Genomic DNA, 25,322 nt, shown 5'->3' on the forward strand with positions numbered 1-25,322 from the left:
AACGGTTTTGTTACAAATTTAATAATATAAGTATCAATTTAAATCTCACTTTTGCTTCTGATTTATAAAAACGATTAAACACTAAAATAACATTTATTTTCCAAATTTAAAAATCCGATACCTAATATTTCAATATTTTTTCACTAAATTGCCTTAAAAACAATGGAAAACGTTATGCAAATTGACTCGCAGATTATTTATTAATGATTTTCAATAAGTAATAATTAACCGTTTTCAATAATATAATCCCATACTTTGAATACAACTGGCGTGAAGTCCAGACTCCTTGCAGGCTTCCTCCAGCGTTGTATGCCCACGTATAACTAAATCATTGGAAACATGTCGCCAGAGGAACAAGAATTTATAATTTCTTAAATATTTTATTAGTTTAATGACCGAAAATTAGAATAAAAAAGACACTTAGGAATAACCTACAAAATTTAGAAGAGTGTAAATTTCTTATAAATAGGTGTGTTGATAGTACTGCCCCAGACAGTTCCACTGCTACAAGCTTCTAAATCCGTATATTATTTCTATCACGTTCGCCCGTTCAATAATAATGAATTTAGAATGCGATAAGGGATTACAGACTGACAAAAATGGAATAGACCGTTTTGTATTCCTTTGCAAAATATACACAGCGTCACCCATGCATTAATTTTTCAGATTGGTGGTACTAAATAAAATTTTGACTTCAATATTCTACACGACATCAGCGTGGTGGATTTACAACACGGATTTGGTCCAGAATATCATACAGTCAATTCATTAACCTGACTTATTGTTTAAATAACGTGGCGCCCAACTGACCAGCAGCCTGGCGTCGGGGCCGAGGACAACTTTTTAAAAGTAGCTACAGTTGGCAAAACTGTTGGGGTTTCGAATTATAAATTGACACATTTATTTTGTTACGTTTTCTCGTTCCCTTTTGTTATTGTAAATAAACAGAAAATAATTCTACTGTGTGTAATTTTATTTTGTGAAATTAAAGAATAAAAGTAATATTTATCATTTGTTTATTTTGTCGGATAAACCTTTGTTCCGCCCTTATATAAAGCCTGTACGGGAGTAGTATTGCCCAAAATAACAGCTTAACACAACATGGCGCCGGATGATGATGGAATTACAGCCGACCTTCTGAGAGCTTGTGGTACTCCTGTGTTCAGGATCCTCCGGAAGCTATTCAATTCCGTCATCCTCGACGGCAAAACGCTACAAGCTTTTGAAGAACTTTTCACTTCACTTCTGTCCCTGTATAAATAGATAAATAAATTCATTCCCAATACTGATAACGTTGATTCAATCTGTATCAATCTGTAGTGATACGGGTCATTACACTGCATTGGCAACTGATGTCAACGTCAAAAAATACCTTTCGAACATTGATTCCTCTTAGAGGATTCTTCAAATCATAGAAAAGTCTAAAATCCCTGCACGCTTCCCACTTTTGTGTACTTTCAAGTCATCGGATTGGTCGAAAGAGTGGTCGAGATTCTCTCGCAAATATTACATGAATAAGGGTTTTCTGTTGCATGATTTTGCGTATCCAATGATTTGATGACGCATCATCAAATCATTGGATCGATGGAAACTAATAGTTTTTCCTTGTATGCATTCTACTATGCTTCATCAAGTTACCGGATTGAGTAAAACTTGATTCACAGATGTCGCATCTATATGGTTTGTCTCCTGTATGTATTCTACTATGCTTCTTCAAGTCACAGGATTGATTAAAACTATTTCCACAAACATGGCATATATATGGTTTCTCTCCTGTATGTATTCTTTTATGTCTAAATAAATTTCCAGACTGATTGAATTCTTTACCGCATACCTTACAGGAATAAAGCTTTTCTCCTGTGTGAACTCTACTGTGTAAAACTAAAGAATGAGAACGCCTAAAAGCCTTCCCACACACCTCACAGCTGAATGGTTTTTCCCCTGTGTGTGTTATCTTATGTCTATTCAAATGACATCTTTGAATAAAAGTTTTACCGCAAACATTACAACAATTTGTTTTGTGTTTTCTATTTGATGCTGCAATATGTTTTTTGCGTTTTGTAATTCTCTCATTTTTCTCTTCTGTAGTTTTAAAATCGACGTATTCACTTTGGCCGGGTTCAGTCTTGACAGTTGTAGTTTTGGCTGTAAAAAAAATTATACTATCATTATAATCATTAAGAACTTAGAATGTTTCTATCTAAGTTAAAGATCATAGCAAATATACATAGTAAATTTTTATTCTGTTGTATTGTTTAACTTTTTAAAAATGGACTGTATGAGATACTATAATTTTCTATAAGTAATAAAAATTACCGTCTACAATATTATATATTATTCGTCCTAACTTTTTTGAAAACAAGTTGATCGTACGGATCAGATCTCCTTTTCCCATTTCTGAAAAACCACGCGCAACCACTGTTCGTTATTAATATATATTCTATGATGGTTGGCCGATGTCGTTCTGCGGTGTGAAATCGGTGTGGTTATTAAAAAAATCACTAGCTAATACAAAAGTTATTTATTCTAGTAAAACAAGAATAGTTAATATGTGGAATAGGTTCAATGGCGTAGAGCGACAGCTGAGCGGCGACTCAAACGAATAAGGCGGGGCTCCTCACGCCTTTGTCCGCCGCCGTTCTTATCAAAGAATAATCATATTGCCGCCAATCGCGTAACTTAGAATTATTACTTTACAAAATTACAAATAACACTCACTCAGTAACTCGACAAAGTCGCGTCTCGATCGCATGTCCAAAGGACAATGGGCAAAAATGTATAGATTTTTTTTATATGTCCGTAAAGTTATTACATTTATAGGTATACACAAGTATGAATGGCGCTCGTCTCGATTTGTTGTCCATTCGGAGATACTCAACTTCGAACTTTGCTTTTTGTCAGTTTTTACTGATGTCGAATTAACTGTTAGTGAGGGACTAGATCTCTAACTATATCGCTTTTTGGGAGAAAATCATCATCAACACCATAACTGTCATCTCAGTCTACTGCTATACTGAGACTTCATTAAAGAATCTGCATAATTTAGGAATATTATTAATAAAAAATGAAGAAAAACCCATTTTGTTCTAAAAGTTCTAGTGTTAGTTATTGATAGTTTTTTTGTGTCATGTACTCGAACGAAGAGTATTTTAACATGCTCATGTGTCTAGGGCGCATTCATAGTAACTACGCAGCTCGTGCGGATTACGAAGAAAGCTATGCACTTCCTCTCGGTTTGCTGTTGAAGTCTCGCGAATGCTCACGCAATATGACGGGGCTCCACCACATGTATTTACAAGAAGAATACGGCACTCGACGGATCGGGCGAGGTGGTCCTGTCGCTTGGCCTCGGCGGCCTCCTGACACGTGATGGAATACGTGTTCTGAAAAAATTTGCGACACTGAGCAGGAAATGAGAGCCCATATCGTAACAGTATTCGATACGATTAGGACTGACACACGGTATTACAACAGTGTCGTGAAACTTGTACTAAATGTATCGGAAGTCAGTGGCGGTCACGTCGAGTAGCACCTGCGGCTAAGAGACGCTGAGCAAGTGGACATAATAACGAATTAAGTGTTTAATAATACAAAAAAAATGTTGTTTGTCGCCGCCCGCGCGGGTATCATGAATGAAATGGGTGTGTGGACGGGGAAAAATTTTAATTTAAAAATTAAAATTAATTGGGTACGTTATTACTCTTTTATTCGCATTTTTTTAATGAAATTTAATATATATGTCGGAGAATTAGAATATAAAAGTAATATGGCCTGTATGATTATATTCTACTCTGTGTATTGGGCTGAACTGATGGCGAACATCATCTTTCAGAGTGTGTTTGAAGTTGTCACTGTGTACGTCACTGTCGGTGACGTAATTGAAGTTAGTTATTATTGTCCATCAGTAGAGCGCTCATTGAGAAGTCGCAGTCGTCTTCAAGCTAGCACCCGCGCCGGTTGTGCGCACTGATCGACTTAAAACAACATGGAGGATACCAACACCGTGACGCCCGATTTTAAATCCATTTAAATCTCCGAGAGCAGCGGTGGGATCGCCTTCGCAAACATTCGACTTGTTTTCTGGGACGTCTGCTACACAATACCAGGGATATTTGACGCCCGGGAACGCATTTACAACCATGCTGAAGTTGCGTGATTTTGAAGACGGGAAGGTTTTCACGTGAGGCCTTGAGCAGTATTCTCATGACACAGCGATGCTTATGTCGTGATGGACAGTGGACCGTGTCTGTGTAGTGGGAATGTGTGTTGGAGACGTATTACTTTCATGTGTAATGGATCCTGGATAACTGTGTGTCACTGGCTAGTGGTGCCACTAACTGGCACCTGCATTTTTAGCTTTACCAAGCGTTACGTGCAACAGTTACGGAAAAGTGTGGTGCGTCACCGTGAGCTGATATTTCCATGCACGGTTTTACTCACGTTTTATCAGTGTGGACCATTCGGAGGTCTTTCATCAGAGTGAGTGTAGTGGGTTCGCGATAACGCCTCGTCTCATAATGCGGATTTGTGCTAGCTAACTACAATAAAGGAAGTTTGATCAGTGATCAAACGGTCAGGATAAGTTCGTTCAGATGGTAAGTACGCCGTAGTTGACGGATGCTCTTCCAAGTGACGGAGGGGTTCCCTAGAAATACGTAATTGATACTTTCATAGAATTCTGCTATTTAACAGCTGCTAAGGACTTAACTACGCGATCCGCTAGCTAAGCGTTGCGAAATTTCGTTTACATATTCGGTACACACAAGCACATTATCTCTGACCAAGGAACTTCTTTCACGGGTCAAGAGTTCCAAGGTACGGAGTGGTCCATTGAATTCCATGAAATAGCTAGTGGAGCCTGTCGGGGTACCGGACCTGCCCGTCAGAACGGATAATGCCGGTTTTAACTTATAATCTGTTCTAGTTGAGGTTCAACTTGCCTTATATTGCAAAATGTCTAGAAGTATTGGTAAGAGACCGATCCAGTTGCTAATTGGCTGTAAAAGGAGTCCACCTAGATAAAACTCTTTGCGATAGTCAGTATATCCAATATGAGCTTACAGTCATCCTACTCACTAGCAACTTCGTAAAAAATTGTATCTAAAATTATACGGTGCCTCTATCGGTCACCTGGAGAACTCATTTTGGTAGTATGAGTCATAACGTAAAAGACCTATTGAAATCTTATTGCAAGCGAATAATGTTCTGCAGAGATTTTTATAGAAAATTGGTACCATGAGTAACTTATTATGCCAGATGCTCTCGAGAAATACTGTTTCAAAATAATATCGGGCAGAAGTTATTTAGCTTGGAATATGTTAACGGTGGAATCAAATGAAGACGAAAAGCGTCAGCAAGGAAGGTTCCAAGGTTTACTTGTTATCGACTGCAGTAAGTGAACGCACGATTCGATTGCTAACTCATGGTAGAGCTAGAAGATTTAATAGAAATGAGACGAGAAGCAAAACATAGGATGGACGAGTTAGTAAAAAGAGATAAAGTACGATACGATGCCGATAAGGCCTTAATTCATCCGTTGCGGTAGGCAACTTAGTTTTAGTACAAAGTTATCCTCGCATCAATAATAAATATGGTTTTCTTTATTGATAATTTTGTAGCATTGGAGATTGAAAGCTTCTACGCTTTTTCATATTAGGATTGAAAGCTTCTACGCTTTGTCATATTAGGATTGAAAGCCTGTCGCTTTGTCCAAGTTTACTTCTAAGAGCGCTACACCTATGGTGGGGTGAATGATTGAAAGCCTGTCGCTTTGTCCAAGTTTACTTCTAAGATCGCTACACCTATGGTGGGGTGTAGGATTGAAAGCCTGTCGCTTTGTCCAAGTTTACTTCTAAGAGCGCTACACCTATGGTGGGGTGTAGGATTGAAAGCCTGTCGCTTTGTCCAAGTTTACTTCTAAGAGCGCTACACCTATGGTGGGGTGTAGGATTGAAAGCCTGTCGCTTTGTCCAAGTTTACTTCTAAGAGCGCTACAGCTATGGTGGGGTGTAGGATTGAAAGCCTGTCGCTTTGTCCAAGTTTACCTCTAAGAGCGATACACCTATGGTGGGGTGTAGGATTGAAAGCCTGTCGCTTTGTCCACGTTTACTTCTAAGAGCACCACGCTTGTGGTGGTGTGGATTAGAATTTTTAGTATAATCCGGGAGATGATAGATTCCGCTAGACAGATGATGCTGAAAGCTGCAACGCTTTGCAGCGTGTTTTAAGTGCTGCTTCTGAGCAATGCTGAAAGCCCCAACGCTTTGCTATACGCCAGAGCTGTGACATGCTGAAAGCTTTAACGCTTTGCTTTGTGGGAGCTGGAAAGCTGTTTGTAAAAGCTTTACTTGTGTGCTATGCGCTGTGGCGTCTAGGCTGGACTTGACGTCGATAAATCAACGCGAGAGCACGTTGGATGGCAGAATGGCCGTGTCGGAGAATTAGAATATAAAAGTAATATGGCCTGTATGATTATATTCTACTCTATGTATTGGGCTGAACTGATGGCGAACGTCATCTTTCAAAGTGTGTTTGAAGTTGTCACTGTGTACGTCTCTGTCGGTGACGTGATTGAAGTTAGTTATTATTGTCCAGCAGTAGAGCGCTCATTGAGAAGTCGCATTCGTCTTCAAGCTAGCGTCCGCGCCGGTTGTGCGCACTGATCGACTTAAAAACAACATGGAGGATACCAACAAGGTGACGCCCGATTTTTGTCGTCAATTTTTGTATGACAGAATGCAACAAGTTGATTCTACGTAACAACATCATCAATAAAAGTAGTATAAAAATCTTTTATTGATATACTACCAAGTGACTAAATTTTGAGGACAATTGAACTCACCATTACAATCAATATCAATTTGGTCCACTGCTCGCATGTTCAGCAACCGGTAAAGTGGCAGTTCATCGTCGGATTCTGAGTTGGCGATATTCAGATCTTCTTGCATTTCTGAAATATAAATCTACATTCAGCGAAAAGTAGAAGTGTTTCCTTAAATAGTTTTCAGTGGTTTAAGAGGAATGAGTTCAGGAAGATTAGGAGCCGTTTAAGATCATTTGACCTTCAGGAAAAGGATACATCCTAACCCCATTGGTCATTAATTTTCATTTAAACAAAATTTTTAGTATACTCAACACAGTAGAGAATTTAAAAAAGTATAAAGTTAATTAAATATAAAAGTACAAATGAATTACTTAGTTTATGAAGGTTTCTAATAACAATTCTGCAGGGTCTTTTGTTCCCTTTCTTTCCTCCATTTCCCTTTTTCACGAATTGTTGATATAACATTTTTATACACTTCAGTATTAATAGTAGTAATTTTTAGTTGATTTTTATTAATATTTCTATATGTGAATTGGGAGTTTTCAGCAGACGATTTAATAACTTCTTTTAGCTTGTTCACATCCTCTATACCATATAAGATTATGGGTGTTGGTTTGTCAGGCTTTTAGTTGGCAATGGTCGTTCTAAGTCTTCAGTTATATCAACTGTCAATCCACTGAATAGGTTTGACGTTTTCAGTGGGTCTGGTGAGGGAGTTACAGATGGATCTTTTCTTCTTTGGGTTCCTGATGGAGGGAATTCTATTCCAAGAAGGTGGTACGGAAAGGGGCGTACCATAATTTTTTTGTGTGCGGTGATTCTGGAGTTGATTCAGTTCTAGGGCAGGTTTGGATTTTTCTAGTGGTCTGTGAGCTTTGGGTGACCTCGCTCAAAGAGGTGCTTCTTGGTCGACTTACTAACATACTTTTATGAAAAGCTTGTTGTATGAGTTTTTTTGAGCCATTAACGTTTCCCGAATCCGAAGCCTGGTTAATCACTTCGGAGGAATTGGAGAGAATTTTGTTTTGTGTTTCTGTCGTTTTTGTTCCCCCAAGTAGGGCCGATGAGGTGTCGCCCTTGGGGTGACGCCCATTCCCAAGAGAAGAGCTATATGCAACAACGGTGCGCCTGGTCCGTTGAGGTTGGACGCTAGTGACTCTGATCTATCCCGTCAGCCATTCATCCTCTTAGCGCGTGATCCACACCTTGGGATAGGGGTTATTTTTAAAGAGGTTACCTTCCTCGCAGACCAATTGGCGAAACTCAGACCCCCACGCCTGCCTGATTACAGGATTACGGTCTGGGGCATCCCTTTCGAGATGCACACTGGATTTTTCTGTCGGGGTTATCTCCCTTACCTAGAAATCGGTTATAAGGCGCCGACTGCCCGCCTGCGCCCTACATACTTTGCTATTACAGTCGCGGTGAACAATATACGACACTCGTTGACTGCAACATTGCCCAGGATAGACGACCCACTACTGTGAATAACGGTGACGTGTATGTTCGGACTGGGTGATGCGCATCTATAGTCCAGTGTTGTCTCTGGACGTACGCTACGGCAGGTTTGGCTTTTTATATGTGGATATCGCCTAGGAAGACCACCACACCTAACATCACCTTCCTACCCCTCTGGGATACTTAAACACAACGATTCGCTCAGTGGAAGAGCACTCACAAGGAACGCGAGAGGTGGCGGTTTCGAGTCCCGCATCGTTCATAAATTTTGTTTTCAAATTTAATTTGTGTATTTTTTTTCTGACAGGCCCGATTAGTCAACACATGCACCTTACAACAATGGCACAGTTACTGCAATCAAACCAGTCAACGAGAGCTCTAAGGAGGCTGTTGGATGTATACGGTTCTCCCATCGTTGTATACAATCAATCTATATGCGCATCGCCAAACATGCCTGATACACTCCAGGATCGAAGCAGTCCCATCAGCATCCTAATGCGTTGTTGTATTGAGCGTGAAGATCATTGTACTGTTTATGCGTGTAATCAATCAGTAGGCTGCTAGTGTAGAAGGAGGTACAGTTGTGAAAAGTGTCACTTTCACTAAGGCTGTACAACGAGCAACGCGCGATCATATTCGCCCTCAAAGACATCCCCTTGCACTCTCTCTCTATATATATCTGCATCATCTTTCAGGTCAAAGGATATCACATGCCCGAGGTATTTGAATTTTAAAGGGGTGTACGTACATTTTGATTGCTGGTACAGTGGTAGGTAGTTCTTCCTTCATTCCAGTCATTCTTTTGGCCTGAAAGACCATACACTCGCTTTTCTTAACTTCGCAACAGTTTCGCCAGTCCACAGACAGAGACAGAGAGCATTGGTGTTTTTGGACATTCAATAATTTATATCCTATTTCAATATTGGAATTTGTATTTATGAAACCTAGTTTTCAGCACTTCGAGATTATCCTTCTTTCTTGAATTAAAATTGTGAAAGGCAGATTCAACCCAATATAACTGTGTGACGCGGACGTTTAGATTTCATCCCTCTCAACAATATCTACACTATAGAAAGGGCTTCAAAGAATATCAATCTATCCTCCGAATGAAAATTGAAAAGGAGTAAACACAATTGCACTATCGCTGAAAACCGTACATCCAGATGGTGGCAATGATATCCTAATTTGTAATATATCGTGCGAAGGTGGAATTCGGCGGCAGGAATCAGGTGAAACAGCTCTTTGGAACAATTCCCGTGATAAATGCGATAGAAGACACACAATGAAGCGACGTCTCTACGAAACGCAAAGTGTTTCCGGGCTTAAAGGATCGCCGAGGGGCATATTTGATCCAAAGTTTTAAAAGTTACATCAATATATTACCATGCGACTCCAGATCTTCCTCCTCCATCACTTCCTCGCACTCCTGTTTTACGAATTGTTCGTTTGGAATCTCGAGTGCGCAAGAGAAAATATGCTGAACAGACAGATTGCACAAAGTTCCTTGTACTGATGTAGGGACTTCCTGTAATTAAGGCACATCTCGAAATAACTTTTTCACTTCTTATGGTCATAAAGTAGTTCTTTACGTCAAAAGCAGGCTGTTGAAAATAGTACATTCTTCATAAATTTTGCTATTCCTATCGAGAGTGTAGTTAATGGGCATGAGAAGTGAATTTTCAAGTTAGTTATTAGGCGATGTATATACTTCTGCTTTTACAACAAGATCCCCAAAACTGTCCAAAACAAATGTATTAGGAACGCCGATAAGCTGAAGTGGTACACCACTGACTATCCAAGCAGTCAATGATAATTCTTATGAGTGATAGGGCCATGTTGGGTTCTAAGAGACAGAACAGAATTAGGCCAGCATGTCCGAAGAAATACCACTCTCCCACTTAAAACTGCCTTGAAATAGTGGTTCTGCCGCTGTGTTTCTGCCTAAGTTACCACACGGCTTAAAAATAGACTACTCCAGGATGGTACCAGGCTACTTAGTCCTGGAGAATCCGCCCCTGAGCGTGCACCATTAGGTCCTGTACCTAATAGAGGGAGCCCAGTGTTTGGCATAAAGCGCTTATAGCAAACCTGCCATCCTATGGGCTTCCCGATAGGTTGGGAAATTAGTAGCTAGCTTTTTAGCAGTATCAAGGTTGTTATCAACGGTGCATGCTCCGATTTAAAAGCCACAAATGCTGGTATCCCCCAAGGCTGCAGATGAAAGCACAGGGTATGCTTAATACACCGGACATGCCCACATGTGCCCGGGATAGCGTTCACAAGAACCAGAACAAACTTGTGTCTGAAATCGAGACTATGCTTTGCAAAGTCTCACAATAGGGCCGACAAAATTTGGTCCAATTTAACCCCAAGAAGACAAGTTTCTGTGTTTACTTCTAAAAAGACTCTCTTTGTCATTTCCTCTCGATTCGAGATTACTCCTCTAACTGCCACAGCCTGTATTGGCATACTTGGTTACATATATTCTGTTTCAAAAACACACACTGTTTATTTTTTCTATAGACTCAAAAAATTAGCTCCATTGCATGTGCCTTCAAACGCAAATTTAAAAAAAAATGAATATCTGAGGTGTGAGAGGAATGTCAATTGACAGGGGCAAACAACCTCCATACAATAAAAACGCTTTTATCAACCTCTTATTTGGCATATAAATTTTGTAATGCCAATCCACAATATAAATACCCTCATACAGTAACATATATCAGTAATTCAATATTTCATACCTTAATATCAGAGTACTTCTCCATTACACTTTGAGCCATTAGAGCTTGATTTCTCAGTTTCCTACACTTATTTAACATTGTGGTGCACAGATAGCACATATAGATGGAAATATGGTGCTCCTAAAATTATTATACAAAAATTATTCTTGTTGTACTCTTCTGTCTACATACATCCAAGCAAATGATCTACACTGAGGGCCCTATAGAGGGCCATTTCACAGGGTCCATAGGGACCCTGTGAAATGGCCAGGAAATTTCTGGGTTGGCTGAACTAGAACTTTAGATTACAAGGATTCCAGGAGCATGAAGAATACATAATAATATTAATGACCATTTAAATTATGATCCTATATTAGAATACATTATAATATAGGACCATCATTTCAACCTACCCCTTGGCAGAAAGAAATTGTAACAGACAAAATATAAATTAAGTAATAATGTTTTGAATGAGGTACATTTGAAGTCCAGATAGTTTATTATAACATTCGTGTTCAATTCCTAGACATGTTTAAGTTATGAAACCATCGCAGCTTAAACTTTAAAATTAAGTACTTAACCTAGTCATTGATAAGTCTAGAGTTCGGCCCTTGCTACTTATAATTAAATGCAACTTGTTCTTTCTTACATTTTTACTTGTTAGTAAATCATACACTTCTCTTAAGTCTGTATTATCAATACAATATAACTTTTTCGTATTTTTGTTCAAACAAATCCAACACAAACAATTGTCTAACATCTTTGCAAAAAATATAATATCTATTACTATATTAAAGCAATAAGTTGTAACTTATAAGTCAAATGTCGAGTCCGGATTTTTAATAAAATTTTAAATTATTGTAATTTTTTAATAAATATCAGAACCCCGAGACCAAAGCGAATTTAAACACCACGTTCATCCGAGACTGAAAATATCACAAAAAGTAAAAACAAACTTTTACTCTTACGAGAAAGTAATTATTGTATGAAAATTGCAGTGATTGGTAGATTTAGATTGACAGATGCCGTCTATATTCTTTTTTTTCTTCTTCTTTTGGCAATAGCGTTGACTTTTTGCCAATAACGTAAATTAAAAGATTGGGAAACTAAGTTAAAAAAGGATACGGAACACGGGAAAGGATCAGATAAGTAAAAAGAGGATTGAAACGGATATTAAAAATTTCATAAATATACATATATACTTGCTACTTACACAACATTACAAATATTTAAACTTTAATATGGTGCTGAAGAATGAAAGATGACAATATTTTATAAAATTTACATGGATACATAATTAGACAGGATATACAGGTAGGTAAAGGAACATTAAGAGATATTAGATCATTCAGGAATCAGGAGCGGTCGTATAGAGAACATGAAAAGAAAATGTGATCTAGATCACATTTATCGGATTCACATTCACACATGTCAGTAGATACAATGCCTAATCTATTAAGATGAACAGGAGTGCAAACATGACCCAAACGCATTCTTATGATAGAAAAACATACTAACTTATTGCATTTGGCACGGAAAAACCATGGTTTAAATGAAATAAGTGGCTGAAGGTTAAAATATTTCCTGCCTTTTGATTGACCAGTTTCAGTCCAAAGTCTATTCCAACAATCCTGAAGGTGAACTATAGGAAGAGCACATAGATCCTGGCAAAAAACTTTAAAAGGGAAAATGTCGCCATCGACCACGGCTTCATTAGCTAGTTGGTCTGCTTTTATATTACCAGGAATGTCGCTATGGCTGGGAATCCATACAAACAACACAGAAAGACCAAAGTGATTGCATTTATTTAATAGATTTCTTATTTCTATGACAACAGAAGAAATGTTTTTTGATTTAAATGGGAACCTATTGAGAGACTGTAAGGCACTTTTTGAATCAGAGAAAATTATTGTTATTGGAAGTTTAAATAGAATAATATATTCAATAGCCTTAAAAATACCATAACATTCCCCAGTAAACACCGATGTTTCCGGAGGTAGTTTAATTTTCTGTGATATTTTAAATTGAGCGTGATAGACACCTACACCAACGGGATCCGAGGAGGAATGTTTAGACGCGTCTGTGTAAATATGATGGTAATCAACCCAAACAGTATTTTTAAGAAGATTAAACGAAAAATTTGAACTAATATCGTGCTTATTTAAATCTGAGTTAAAATTAATTTCTGGAAGCAACATTAATGCTTCAAAGCTAGTACTGAAAAGAGGATAATTAATGGATCGATGAATAGGAGCTTTTATGTTGATAAATTTCTTAAAACTATTGATTAGACAAGGTGGTTTTTTATTTGACCAATATGCAGATGAATCTATATAGATTCATCTGCATAACATCATATGATGAGAAAGTTTCTGAAGTTTGTTATAAAGAGAGTGGTTAAGAAACTGAAAAGATCGGAATATAAATTTGTCTGCTAAATATTGACGACGTAGATGTAGTGGATGATCACCACATTCTACTTGAAAAGCATTGATAGGACTTGACCGCATAGCACCAGAAACTACTCGTAAAGCTTTGGACTGTATGAGATCTAGTTTTTTAAATGTCTTAACACTACCAGGCTCCAGCAAGAATGTACCATAATCTAATATACTTCTTATAAGAGCATTATATAACAATTTCATGCAAAAAGGGTGCGCACCCCACCAAATACCTGACAGACATCTTAAAATATTAAGAGTACGCTCACATTTAGCATTTAGGTAATCACAATGTGGGATACCAGTTAGTTTCGAATCTAAAACAATTCCCAAAAACTTAACATTATCTTTAACTGGAATCTGATAACCCTCATAAAATATAGAAATAGGAGGAGGAGTTCTTGATCTCGTGAATAAAACAATTGTACTTTTTTCAGGTGATAGATCAAGGCCATTTAAGTCCAACCAAGTTTTTAAATTTATCAGCGGTTGTGTTATAGAAGAACTAGCTTTTGCAATAGAAATATCACGACAGTAAATTAATAGATCTTCAGCATACTGAAGAACATTTACACTATTAAGTGATGATTTTAAATCGTGTGTATAAATATTATACAATATTGGGCTAAGTACTGATCCCTGGGGGAGGCCCTTTGAAACAAGTCGAGTAATTGACTTCCTGTCATCTATTTTCAGGATTATGTATCTTTCGGAAAGCATGTTTATGATAAAATTTGTTAATAGCAGAGGTATATTAAGTTGTAAAAGCTTACTCTTTAAAATACTTATTACGACATTATCATAGGCACAATTTATATCTAAGAACGCAGCTATTACTGATTTATTATTTGAAAATGATAATTGAATATCAGAAATGAATATACTTAAGCTATCAATAGTACTTTTCTCACGTCTGAAACCGAATTGGGATTCACATAATAGACCGTTATGCTCAACAAACCATTCTAAACGATTTTTTATAAGATGTTCTGTAATTTTCATCAAAACAGAAGAAAGTGCAATTGGGCGATAGGCAGAATGGTCTGAAGAACACCTATTAGGTTTCAGTACGGGAATTATTTCTTGACGTTTCCACGTGGAGGGGATGTTACCAGATGTCACTATGGAATTTATAAGAGATAAATAATAAAATAAAGCATCATCATCTAAATGAGAGATAAAGGAATACGGAATACCGTCCAGTCCAGGAGCAGAATCCTTAACATGAGACAATACACCTTTTAGTTCAGTGAGAGAAAATATACTGTTTAAACCAAAACAGTTATCATTATTTATATTTATTACAGGGTAACCAATTATTAAGCCTTCAGGAACGAAAGGTGGAGCCAATTTATCTAAAAAGCTATTAACTAAATGAAAAGGGATTGATTTTGGGGATGAATCTTTGTATGCAGATCTAAACCTTCTTATATTTTGCCATACAAGAGATGGTTTGACATCAGGTAATATTGAATAGCAGAAATTTTTCCAGCCATCAAATTTCTTTTTCTTTAGAAATTTTGAAGTTTCTGACATACTCTTTGTAAGAATTTCAAAATTCTCATCAGTGGAACATTGACAGTATGTAATTTCAGCATATTTTCTTCTCTTTACTGTACATTCGTTATCCCACCAAGGAGGAGAAGGAATAAAACCCAAAGAGCTATTTTTACTTGGAAATATCTCATTGGCAACCTCAAAAAAGATTCTTGCTAAAGAATCTGCACACTGAGATTCTGTACCTGGATTAATTTTTGGAAGTGTAATAATTTTGTTTTTTATTAGATCTTTATATACATCCCATTCAACATCATTAACCTTATATTTTAAACGAGGAGAATAAGTTTTATGTAATACTTTATTGTTATTATTGCAGGTTGGAAATGATGATAATAGTGGGAAGTGATCACTACCAAAAGTAGATCGTAATGGATCCCAGGACAAAGAAGAAGCAAGATTAGGTGTAGTGACTGTTAAATCTGGAGCACTTGGGCCCTCGTCAGGATGAGAACGTCGTGTAGGACGACCATCATTTAATATACACAAATTCACTGAATCAAATATGATGAACCCCAGGATTCATGGCGACAGTTAAAATCACCAAGGATCATAAAAGGCTTCGGAAGAATGGAAATAATATCTTTAATTTCATTTAAGATTGCAGAAGAAGGATGAGGTATATAAATAGATACATAACAGATATTTTCAACTAAAGCAGCAATAATAAAAAAATCATTACTGTGAGAAGGAATACAGAAGAGAGAAAAGGAAAGAGGGTGTTTCACAAGCATGGCTACTCCGCCATGCCCATCCACACGATCTTCTCTGAGACATGAATAACCACGAATCTTAAATAAAGATCCTGGTTTCAACCATGTCTCTTGAAGAGCACAGATATAAGGTTTACATTTATTTAATAAATAAATAAGATCACTTTTTTTAGGAGTGATGCTTTGACAATTCCATTGAAGAACTTTGTCCATTATTTGGTTTATAAATTTGAGTAATTGCAGAAACTAATAAGGCAGCGTTGGACGGTGAAAATTCATTCGATTGACTAAGAGATTTTATAAGAGAAATAATTAAATCAATTACTGAGGATTCCAAAGGATTTTCATTTTCTTTGTTAATTAATGCACATCCATTAGAGGGTTGGGGAATATTAAAATCCCTTAAAATTTCATGGTGAGCAGATTTGTCATATCCTTTGCTAAGTGTAGGTGGAGGCTTTGGTTTAACAAAAACAGTTTTTTATATGAAGTATTGTTTATAGCTTTAGGTGTTGAATGTTGATGCTGGGTTGGAAAAGTATTAGGAGTGATGTTAGGTGATGAGAGTAATGTATATGCATATGAAATTCGAGAGACAGATGGATGTATCTTTGAAGCTTCTGAATAGGAAATACAGTTTTTAGCCATTGAATCCTTTATAGCTCTTTGTCTTTCATATTCTAAACATTTTTTATCAGTTGCAATATGGGAACCTTTACATAAACAACAAGATATAAAATCATCTTGAACAGAGCAGTTATCACCACTATGTCCTTGACCACATCTAAAACGTCTTGGTTTAGATCTGCATTGAGATTTCACATGACCAAACCGACAACAATTGTAGCATTGAATAGTAGGATATATATAAAAGTCTACAGTAAGAGAAGTGTAGCACATATATACTCGTTTAGGCAAAAACTGTCCATCAAAAGTAAATACCACAGACTCAGTACATTTAAGATGGTTTTGTCCATCAATCATCATCTTTCGTTTTATTCTCCTAATTTTTATGATTGGGCCACAGCCAATAGGAACAGAAACATTATCTTTTATTTCCTCTTCAGACCACTCAGCTGGTACTCCTCTGACTATTCCTATTCTACTCACAGAAAATGATGGAATAAAAGCCTTATATTTTTCATTTTCTAAATTTTTGTTTTCAACAAAGTCATTTGCATCTTGGTACTTAGAAAAAGAAATAACCTATTCCGGCCTATCCTTTTTAAACTTCCATTCACAATATTTTTAATAGAATTTCTTTTGAGAAAACGACCAAATGTAACTGGATGTAAAGTAACATTATCATCGGGAGATGAATACTGTTTCTGAATGTGTACAACAAAAGGAGCAGCATCTAATGAGTTATATAACAGCCTTGCAACAGGGGGCTGTGGCTGTTGTGGAGTGTCTGTGTTATTTTTTTGTATGGTCTCTACTACTATAGAAGAATTATTGCAGGAATCTACTTTGGAAAGAATTTGTTTGTCACTAATGTCTACACATTTGCAATCACTTTCCTTAATATCCTTCTTATCACCACGGTGTTTTCGTCGTCTTTTATTACAGTGTCTGCATATTCTGGGTCGAGCTGACACTCTTTTACGGCCACTAGATGTCTGAGACACAGAATCATCTGTATCCATAGTGCTACCTTCGTCATTATTAGAAATTGTCACTACATGACCTATATCAGGGGCTGTCCCCCCAGGATCATCCGGGGGGTCCATCATATCATAGAAAAGTGAAGAAAAGAAGACTTACCAATAGGATGAAATTTATACAAATTAACACTTTAATAAAAACTAACTACAAAAATATATACAAACTACAACTTATCTGATCAAAATATCTAAATATTTACATGAAATTTAAAAATAAAATGAAAAATTATCAAAATTACGTGCGACCGATCTTAAGTTTCCCGCCCTTTTTTTTTCTCTCCGTTTATATTCTTCAAATCTTGTAAAAAAACCTTAGAATAAGATTCTTATTTCAAGCTGTCAAATCTCACTGCACGTTTCATACTAAACTGAATTTAAAATTTTATAGGCAATCCGCCTCTTAGTACATCCTCTTTGACAATAGTTTATGGTATAAACTAAAGAGCATTTAAACACTACGTTCAAGAGACGTTAGTGCCATACAAAATAATAAGAAATGACGCTTGTATTGTATTGTACTTAATCTTGATACCAACATAATCAACTAATGATGTAATATCAGAGCTGCCAATATAATAAATATATAGGGTTGGAATCAATCCATAATTTTAATCGATAATTAACTAATAATATATATATAACATATTTTAAATATGTTAAATGTTACATATTTTGATTGTGTTCAACATTCAACGCTGGTCAGGAAGCTATGTCACTATGGTATAAGAGGATCTGCACTCGATCTTCTGATCTCATATTTAAATAATGGGATTCAGAGGGTGAATGGCAGGAGGTCTCCTGGGACTCCTCTCGGTATGGGGGTACCACAAGGGCCAATTCTTGGACCCTTACTCTTCCTCATTTATATAAATGATCTAGTATCTCGTAGTTATTAGAAATGACATCAAAAAGAATTCTAAAGGAATCAATTTTGAGAAAATAAATGCCTTTTACGCCTTTTTACCTAACCTTGTAGAAAAAAAACACAAGGTGGTATTGTTTGCGGATGACACCTCACTTATATTCAAAGTGAAACGAAGCCAAGTTTTATATGACGAAGTAAACAATGCTCTATCTGACATCGTGTACTGGTTTAGCGTCAATAACTTATTGTTAAATAGTCATAAAATTTTATTAAATGGAGAGGTGGTAAAACCAGTGGAATCTGCTGTATTTCTTGGTGTAGCTGTACCTACAACCAATAATATCAATTAATAAGAATGTCTAATACCTAACTTGTAACGTAGCATTATAATCATAGAAATAGTAATCGTGCATAATAGCTGTAATAAGCGTATGCCGAAAGATTCGTTCTGACAAGAACATTTTATTTTATATAACGTAGTATTAGCTCTGATAAGAACATTTTATTTTATATACCGTAATATTAGCTCTGATAAGAACCATTTCATAATGCTGTACATCAACTCATAGAATCATACAGATCACCAGTTTAGTCATCTCAGTGAAGTTTCAAGCATCGTACTTTCTCTCGACGATCGCAGATATACTCACGTGATCAGTCATATGCTCCGCATTACACAACCGCACAGCAAGGCCGAGCGTCCTCGAATGAAGCGTCGGGACTCGGGGGTCGATCGCTATTCATGCAATTTTAATCAATGAGCAACAGCCGTAGGTGCGGAATGCTCATTGACATCGTATGGTCGAGGTTCGACGCGAGTTTACACAAACTGCGATAGCATTAGTTTTAGAGCGTGATAGAACACATAATATTATTCTCAAACCTTATTGAATGAAACGTTTTACTATTGGTTAAAATGTAAGCTCTAGTATTGGTGTGTATTTTGTGAACTTGTTAATATTTTTTAAGTAACGATTGTAATTGGGTAACTAGTTTAAAGGATTTTGTATATATATCGTGTAACTTTTTAATAAATCATATCTTCCAAATATCTTCCACATATTCCTCACAGTCAAGCAGTTGTTTTATTTAATCGCCAAACGCTCAGTCCCTAAAGTGGTGACCCCGAACAAGAACACCGACGGAAGGAAGCCCGAACAAGAACGCCGACGGAAGGAAGCCAGGAAGCCCGAACAAGAACGCCGACGGAAGGAAGCCAGAATAGAATACACCGAACCTCTGCCCGGCTACACATCGAAGAACAGCTTCACCAGCTCGCCGAAACGACAAATTCCTGTTCGACGAATCTCTGCTCGAGGAATATCAACCCGACGAAGAAATGGAAGACACAAACCAGGCTCAGCCACTTCCAGCGCCCACCGCGACAGAAATCTCCAGCATTTCACTGTCGATGCGCATACCACCATTTTGGCGGGGAAATCCGCGATTGTGGTATCACAGCTTTGAAGCCACCACCGATGATCTCAAGAGGAGTCAAGCCCAGCTGACACAGATGGTGCTCGTCCAATTAGAAAAGGCTGACATCGAACAAATCTCCGACATCCTATTTAACATACCGAGAGACAAACAACATTCAGCAATCAAGGACCGTCTCATATCAGTGTATGAAGAATCCGACAGCCGCAAGTTCCAGAAGCTACTCGCCGAGATGGAGCTCGGAGACCAGAAGCCTTCACAGCTACTGCGACGCATGCGCAACCTTGCAAGGGACAAGGTTACCGACTCCACCCTCCGCATGATGTGGAGTAAGCTGCTGCCAGCCCACGTCCGCTCCGTGCTCGCCGTCAGCGAGTCATTCAGCGCGAAGTCCACGCTGGAGGAACTAGCGTTGCTTGCTGACACGATGATGGAGCAATTCCAGGAGGTAGCAGCCGTCTCCAGCCAGCCACCAGCCGTCTCCAGCCAGCCACCAGCATCAGGTCCAGAATCATCGACGTCAAATCAGGTAGATCACACACAATTCCTTATTAACGAGATACGAAAACTATCACTAGAAGTCGCCGAACTCAAGTCAAGGCCATCTCAACACTATTATCGCCACCGATTTCGCTCGTCATCTGGCAATAGAACTTCGTCACAACACCGTTCCCGCACACTCAATAACTCACCAACACTTTACTGCTATTACCATCGCCGATTTGGTAGTGAAGCACGACGTTGTACTACGCCCTGCAGCTTCAAGAAAGAGCCATCGGGAAACTAGAACGGACGCTAGCTGCGGCGGAACCCGGCGTCCTTCACACTTCATACCGCCTTTTTGTCACAGACAAGAAAACAAAGATGTCATTCTTAGTAGATACCGATGCTAATATATCCGTCCTACCAAGAAAACTAGGACTGAAAGCAACGCCTCTACCATTTAAATTGTACGCTGCAAACAACACAACAATTTCAACTTATGATGAGAAAACATTAGAACTCGATCTCAATCTCCGTCGACCATACAAGTGGAAGTTTATTGTAGCTGACGTCACGAAACCAATATTAGGTGCCGATTTTCTCAACCACCATCAACTTATCGTAGACTTAAAAAATCGAAGATTAATTGATGCCGTCACAAGTCTTAAAATCAATGCGCCAATAGTGTCAACGACCTCACCCACAATACGAAGTAACGATATACAGGCCCCGTACCACGCGATACTCGCCGAATTCCCCGGTACCACGAGATTAACATCGATGCAATTATCGCCAAATATTAACGTGGAACATTATATAGAAACACAAGGACCTCCATTACATTGCCGTGCTCGTCCCATTCCACCTCATCGTTATGAAATAGTGAAGAAAGAATTCGAAAACATGATGCCACAAGGACTCTGCAGACCGAGTAAAAGTCCATGGTCTTCACCACTCCATATAGTACCTAAAAAGAGTGGAGGTATACGGGTATGTGGTGATTATAGACGATTGAACAGCATAACCAAACCCGATCGTTATCCAGTGCCGAGAGTCAAGGACTTCACCCATCATCTGTCTGGCAAAACAATATTCTCCACAATCGACCTCAACCACGCTTACCAACAATTGAAGACCAGGGAACAGGACATAGAGAAGACAGCTATCATCACACCAATGGGTTTATTCGAATTTCCTCGCATGTGTCCTGGTCTGAAGAATGCGGGACAAACATTTCAGCGATTTATTCACGAAGTGCTCCGTGGATTAGACTACGTTTTCCCATTCATCGACGATTTGCTCATAGCCTCAGCAAACGAGACTGAGCATCGCGATCACCTAAGAACAGTTCTTAGAAGATTGGAAGAAAACGGTATTACTATCAACCCCGCGCCGCGAAGTGTAACTTAGGCCAAACGGAAGTCAAATTTCTTGGATACATCGTATCAAAAAACGGTATACAGCCATCAGAAGAGAAGATTAAAGCCATTACCGAATATTCAAAACCGAAAACTATAGAAGGTTTAAGACGATTTCTAGGCATGTTAGCATTCCGCACCTACGGCTGTTGCTCATTGATTAAAATTGCATGAATAGCGATCGACCCCCGAGTCCCGACGCTTCATTCGAGGACGCTCGGCCTTGCTGTGCGGTTGTGTAACGCGGAGCATATGACTGATCACGTGAGTATATCTGCGATCGTCGAGAGAAAGTACGATGCTTGAAACTTCACTGAGATGACTAAACTGGTGATCTGTATGATTCTATGAGTTGATGAACAGCATTATGAAATGGTTCTTATCAGAGCTAATATTACGGTATATAAAATAAAATGTTCTTATCAGAGCTAATACTACGTTATATAAAATAAAATGTTCTTGTCAGGATGAATCTTTCGGCATACGCTTATTACAGTTATTATGCACGATTACTATTTCTACGATTATAATGCTACGTTACAAGTTAGGTATTAGACATTTGTATTAATTGATATTATTGGTTGTAGGTACAGCTACATTGGTATTACTCTTGATTCCAAATTGAATGGGGCCCCCATATTGAAGGATTGGCGAATAGGCTTAGTACTGCAGCATATACGGTTAAGAAAATTAGACTGTTAACGGACATACATACGGCGCGACTAGTATACTTTAGTTATTTTCATAGTATTATGTCCAATGGTATATTGTTATGGGGCAGTGCGGCTGATATTAATACCATCTTTGTGCTGCAGAAGAGGGCTATTCGCGCGATTTATATCCTAGGTCCTAAAGAATCATTAAGAGAAATATTTTAAGAAATAAACATTTTGACTGTTGCTTTTCAATATATTTTTGATAATGTTCTGTATGTTCATAAGCACATTGAGGAATTTTCTAGAAACTGTGATATTCATAATGTTAACACGAGGAACAAACATAAACTTGTTATGCCTACTACTTGGTTAGGTCGAGTTAGTAAGTCTTTTGTTGGGCGATGTATATGCTTCTACAATATGATCCCAGAAAATGTACAAACAAATGTATTACGAAATTTAAAAGAATTGTTAAAAAAACGTTTGTGTGGGAAAGGTTACTATAGCATAAACGATTTTCTGAATGACACCAAGGACTGGGAATGAAGCGAACACCCTCAGGCTCTTTAATTATAAATGTTTATTGTACGATATCACTTTGTCATCCATATTTTAAAGCCCACTGAGTTTCTTGCGCCCATTCTTCTCAGGTCTGAGGCAGTCTCATTTGAATGGGTGGTAGTTTTTGACGTTCAATAAGTGATTTTAAATCCTATTTTGAATAAAAATATTTGAATTGAAGCAAAGTCTAACTAGTTTAAACTAAGGGATACGTTTTAGTTATCTCAAAGAAAAAAACAATTTACATAATTAATATTTTATTAATAGTTTTGTTTTGCGTTGTAGTTTAGGTTTGGACAATCTTTGGTATTCGTTTTTCAGATGTTGCAATAAAGTCGTAGGCGTGGGTACTTAATCTGAAATTATAACAGAATACATATTAAAAGAAATTAGTTAACCCTAATTTTTAGGCTTTAAATATTTTTTTGCTTATCATAACCACAAAATATTAACATAAACAGAATTTTAAAGGTTAATAAATTTATAAACTATTTTAAGATCAATAAGCTTGTGAATCCAAAATATAGATACCATAAAAATGAAATAAATAAAAATAAATAAAATAAAATATTGACAATCGATTAAAAAGTGTCAAACACTACACATAGTTTATAACATTATTATAATTTTTACTCTAGATTAATTAAATCAATACTCTATCAATTTTAATCACTTTATTAGCTTAGCATTCTTTATTAGCTTATTTATTCATAAAGCTTACCTTTCTTTATCCAAAAAGAAGTTAGCCATGAAAATTCTATTACTCCCCATCTGACCAGCCAGATTTTAAACCACATATTTTACACAATTTTTTATTACATGGAGTGGTTAGAAAGCCTTACGCCTTATTTATTCTATAAATAATTAAACATACTACCCTGAATAATACACGAATAAAGGTAAAGAAAACGAAATTCGTAACAAAAATTATTAACAGTCACTTTTATTTTGAATGAATGACATGTCAAATGACATTCAAACCAAAACAAACAATGGAGTCGAATATACGTTAGAGCGAGACAGCGTTACCTAGTCGAGTTTATTCGAGAGTTGCGCCAGCTAGGTATAAACTATCCGTGAACATAACTCGGGACCACTCTAACTTGACAGAAACAGTTTTGGTTAGAGTCGTAGATAGAAGACCGTTAGAGTAAATAATATATTCTTTGGTCCTAGCCCTGACCTGAAAGTTGAAACTGAACCCATTGGCTATTTGTATTTTGACATTTGTATTTTGTGATTGTTGTCTGCTGGCTGTCTAGTCCTAGTGTCTGCGGAAGCTTTTCGTATTAGTTTTCGCGATTTTTATTTGAACTTTTATTTACAACGATGGCGGTTTTAGTTTTCAAACTTTCTCTTCTTTTGTGCTTAATTATTAATGGTAAGTATAAAAGGTAATGCTTTTAGTATTTCCTGGAGTCGTAAATTTTATTATTTTGGCTGGATTTCTCTCACATAAATGTTTGATAATTTAAAAACAATGTTATCCAGTGGATGATGCCGACTTGTGGACACACCCTATATCGTGTTTTGTGTTTATAAAATATTTACTTATTATGTTCTTTTCATTGTGTATATAAATTAACTACAAATTAAAACGATTAACTTTAATCTATTTTCAACGCGTAAAATAAACTGTTGGAATTGTGGATAGAATAAAATGGCTTGTCTTGAATATCTGATTCGGCTTCGGATTGCTAAGATGTTTTAAACCTTTAAGATATTGATTGTTGTAGAGAGGGATTATTGATTATAGCAGCAGTACTCAATTATTAGTTTTAATTTTTATTAGTAACATATATTAGCATTGGAAATATCATTTCTGTATTACGGATTAGTTTAAATATATATCCTAGCTGATTGGAGTAGCTTACACTGCTTTAAAAAGTTATTTTTGAAAAAAAAAAAGTTAGGGATTATTCTATGAATGAATATTTAGGTGGATTTTTTTTATTGTCTGCAACTGTGTTGTTCATTGCATAAGACGCCCAGGTGATAGTTTCGTTAGTAACTAAATCACATGCAACACAATTTTTGAATATATAAATAAATAATCAGCCACAGTCCAACCGGTGTCCATCCCATGAACTGACAGAATGCTAAAGACTTAAGAAGTTAGTCTCTTATTAATATTAAACTTACTTGATTTTTTATCACACTTTTATATGCTTAGTAGCATCCACATTTTGGGAATCAGTTGTTTCCTGTAGCTGATGTCTGCAAGGCAATTCATCACTAAGTAATTGGGGTGATAATAACGTATTACAAACTAAAAACACTTATAAAAACTAAACTAATTATAAATTTGATGAGTTAGTACTTTCAATGTAATTTTAGTGAAAAAATTGTAGTTGAATGAGTGATGCAAATGTTAGCTACGTAGTTAAAACTTAGAGTTACTGCAGGAGGCGCTACAATGCTGGTTTTCAGCGGAACCCATTGTGACACAGATCACGATGTGGTTCCAAAACATTTGAAACTAATAATAAGTTGAACTTATCTACCATATTCATACAAATATAT

General features: G+C 37.1%; 3 protein-coding genes and 1 long non-coding RNA gene across 5 annotated transcripts in view; 3 read left to right on the forward strand and 1 right to left on the reverse strand.

Moving 5' to 3' along the window:
* Positions 1–1,011, forward strand: part of LOC126964421 (putative fatty acyl-CoA reductase CG5065) — a 43,172-nt gene extending 42,161 nt beyond the window's left edge. Inside the window, exon 14 of the mRNA XM_050807520.1 lies at positions 667–1,011. Coding sequence (XP_050663477.1) covers positions 667–772 — 106 coding nt within the window. The 3' untranslated portion in view covers positions 773–1,011. The remainder of the gene's footprint in view (positions 1–666) is intronic.
* LOC126964429 (zinc finger protein 189-like) lies at positions 1,000–24,960 on the reverse strand. The gene is made up of 5 exons (XM_050807530.1): positions 24,942–24,960; positions 11,026–11,145; positions 9,665–9,806; positions 6,842–6,949; positions 1,000–2,145 (listed from the first exon to the last, which is right to left on the reverse strand). Exons 2-5 carry the CDS (start codon positions 11,122–11,124, stop codon positions 1,592–1,594), a joined length of 903 nt encoding a protein of 300 aa, XP_050663487.1. The 5' UTR covers positions 11,125–11,145; positions 24,942–24,960; the 3' UTR covers positions 1,000–1,591.
* LOC126964450 (uncharacterized) lies at positions 14,772–16,099 on the forward strand. Of its 2 annotated transcripts, none has more exons than XR_007729378.1 (3): positions 14,772–14,908; positions 15,322–15,846; positions 15,959–16,099. It is a non-coding gene; the product is annotated as an uncharacterized LOC126964450 (long non-coding RNA). The 2 variants fall into 2 exon arrangements; XR_007729377.1 differs by lacking the exon at positions 14,772–14,908 and adding an exon at positions 15,041–15,207.
* Positions 24,012–25,322, forward strand: part of LOC126964425 (lachesin) — a 28,591-nt gene continuing 27,280 nt past the window's right edge. Inside the window, exon 1 of the mRNA XM_050807526.1 lies at positions 24,012–24,180. Coding sequence (XP_050663483.1) covers positions 24,129–24,180 — 52 coding nt within the window. The 5' untranslated portion in view covers positions 24,012–24,128. The remainder of the gene's footprint in view (positions 24,181–25,322) is intronic.

Source organism: Leptidea sinapis, chromosome 5 (genome assembly GCF_905404315.1).
Source record: "Leptidea sinapis chromosome 5, ilLepSina1.1, whole genome shotgun sequence".
Taxonomy (NCBI): Eukaryota; Metazoa; Arthropoda; class Insecta; order Lepidoptera; family Pieridae; genus Leptidea; species Leptidea sinapis.

Excerpts from the sequence above, each read along its gene's own strand:
- LOC126964429 (XM_050807530.1), bottom strand. The coding sequence starts at position 11,124 with ATGTGCTATCTGTGCACCACAATGTTAAATAAGTGTAGGAAACTGAGA. Across the intron at positions 6,950-9,664 it reads GGAAGATCTGGAGTCGCATG|AAATGCAAGAAGATCTGAAT; the intron begins GTAATATATTGA and ends TTTATATTTCAG. Across the intron at positions 2,146-6,841 it reads AATTGATATTGATTGTAATG|CCAAAACTACAACTGTCAAG; the intron begins GTGAGTTCAATT and ends TTTTTTTTACAG.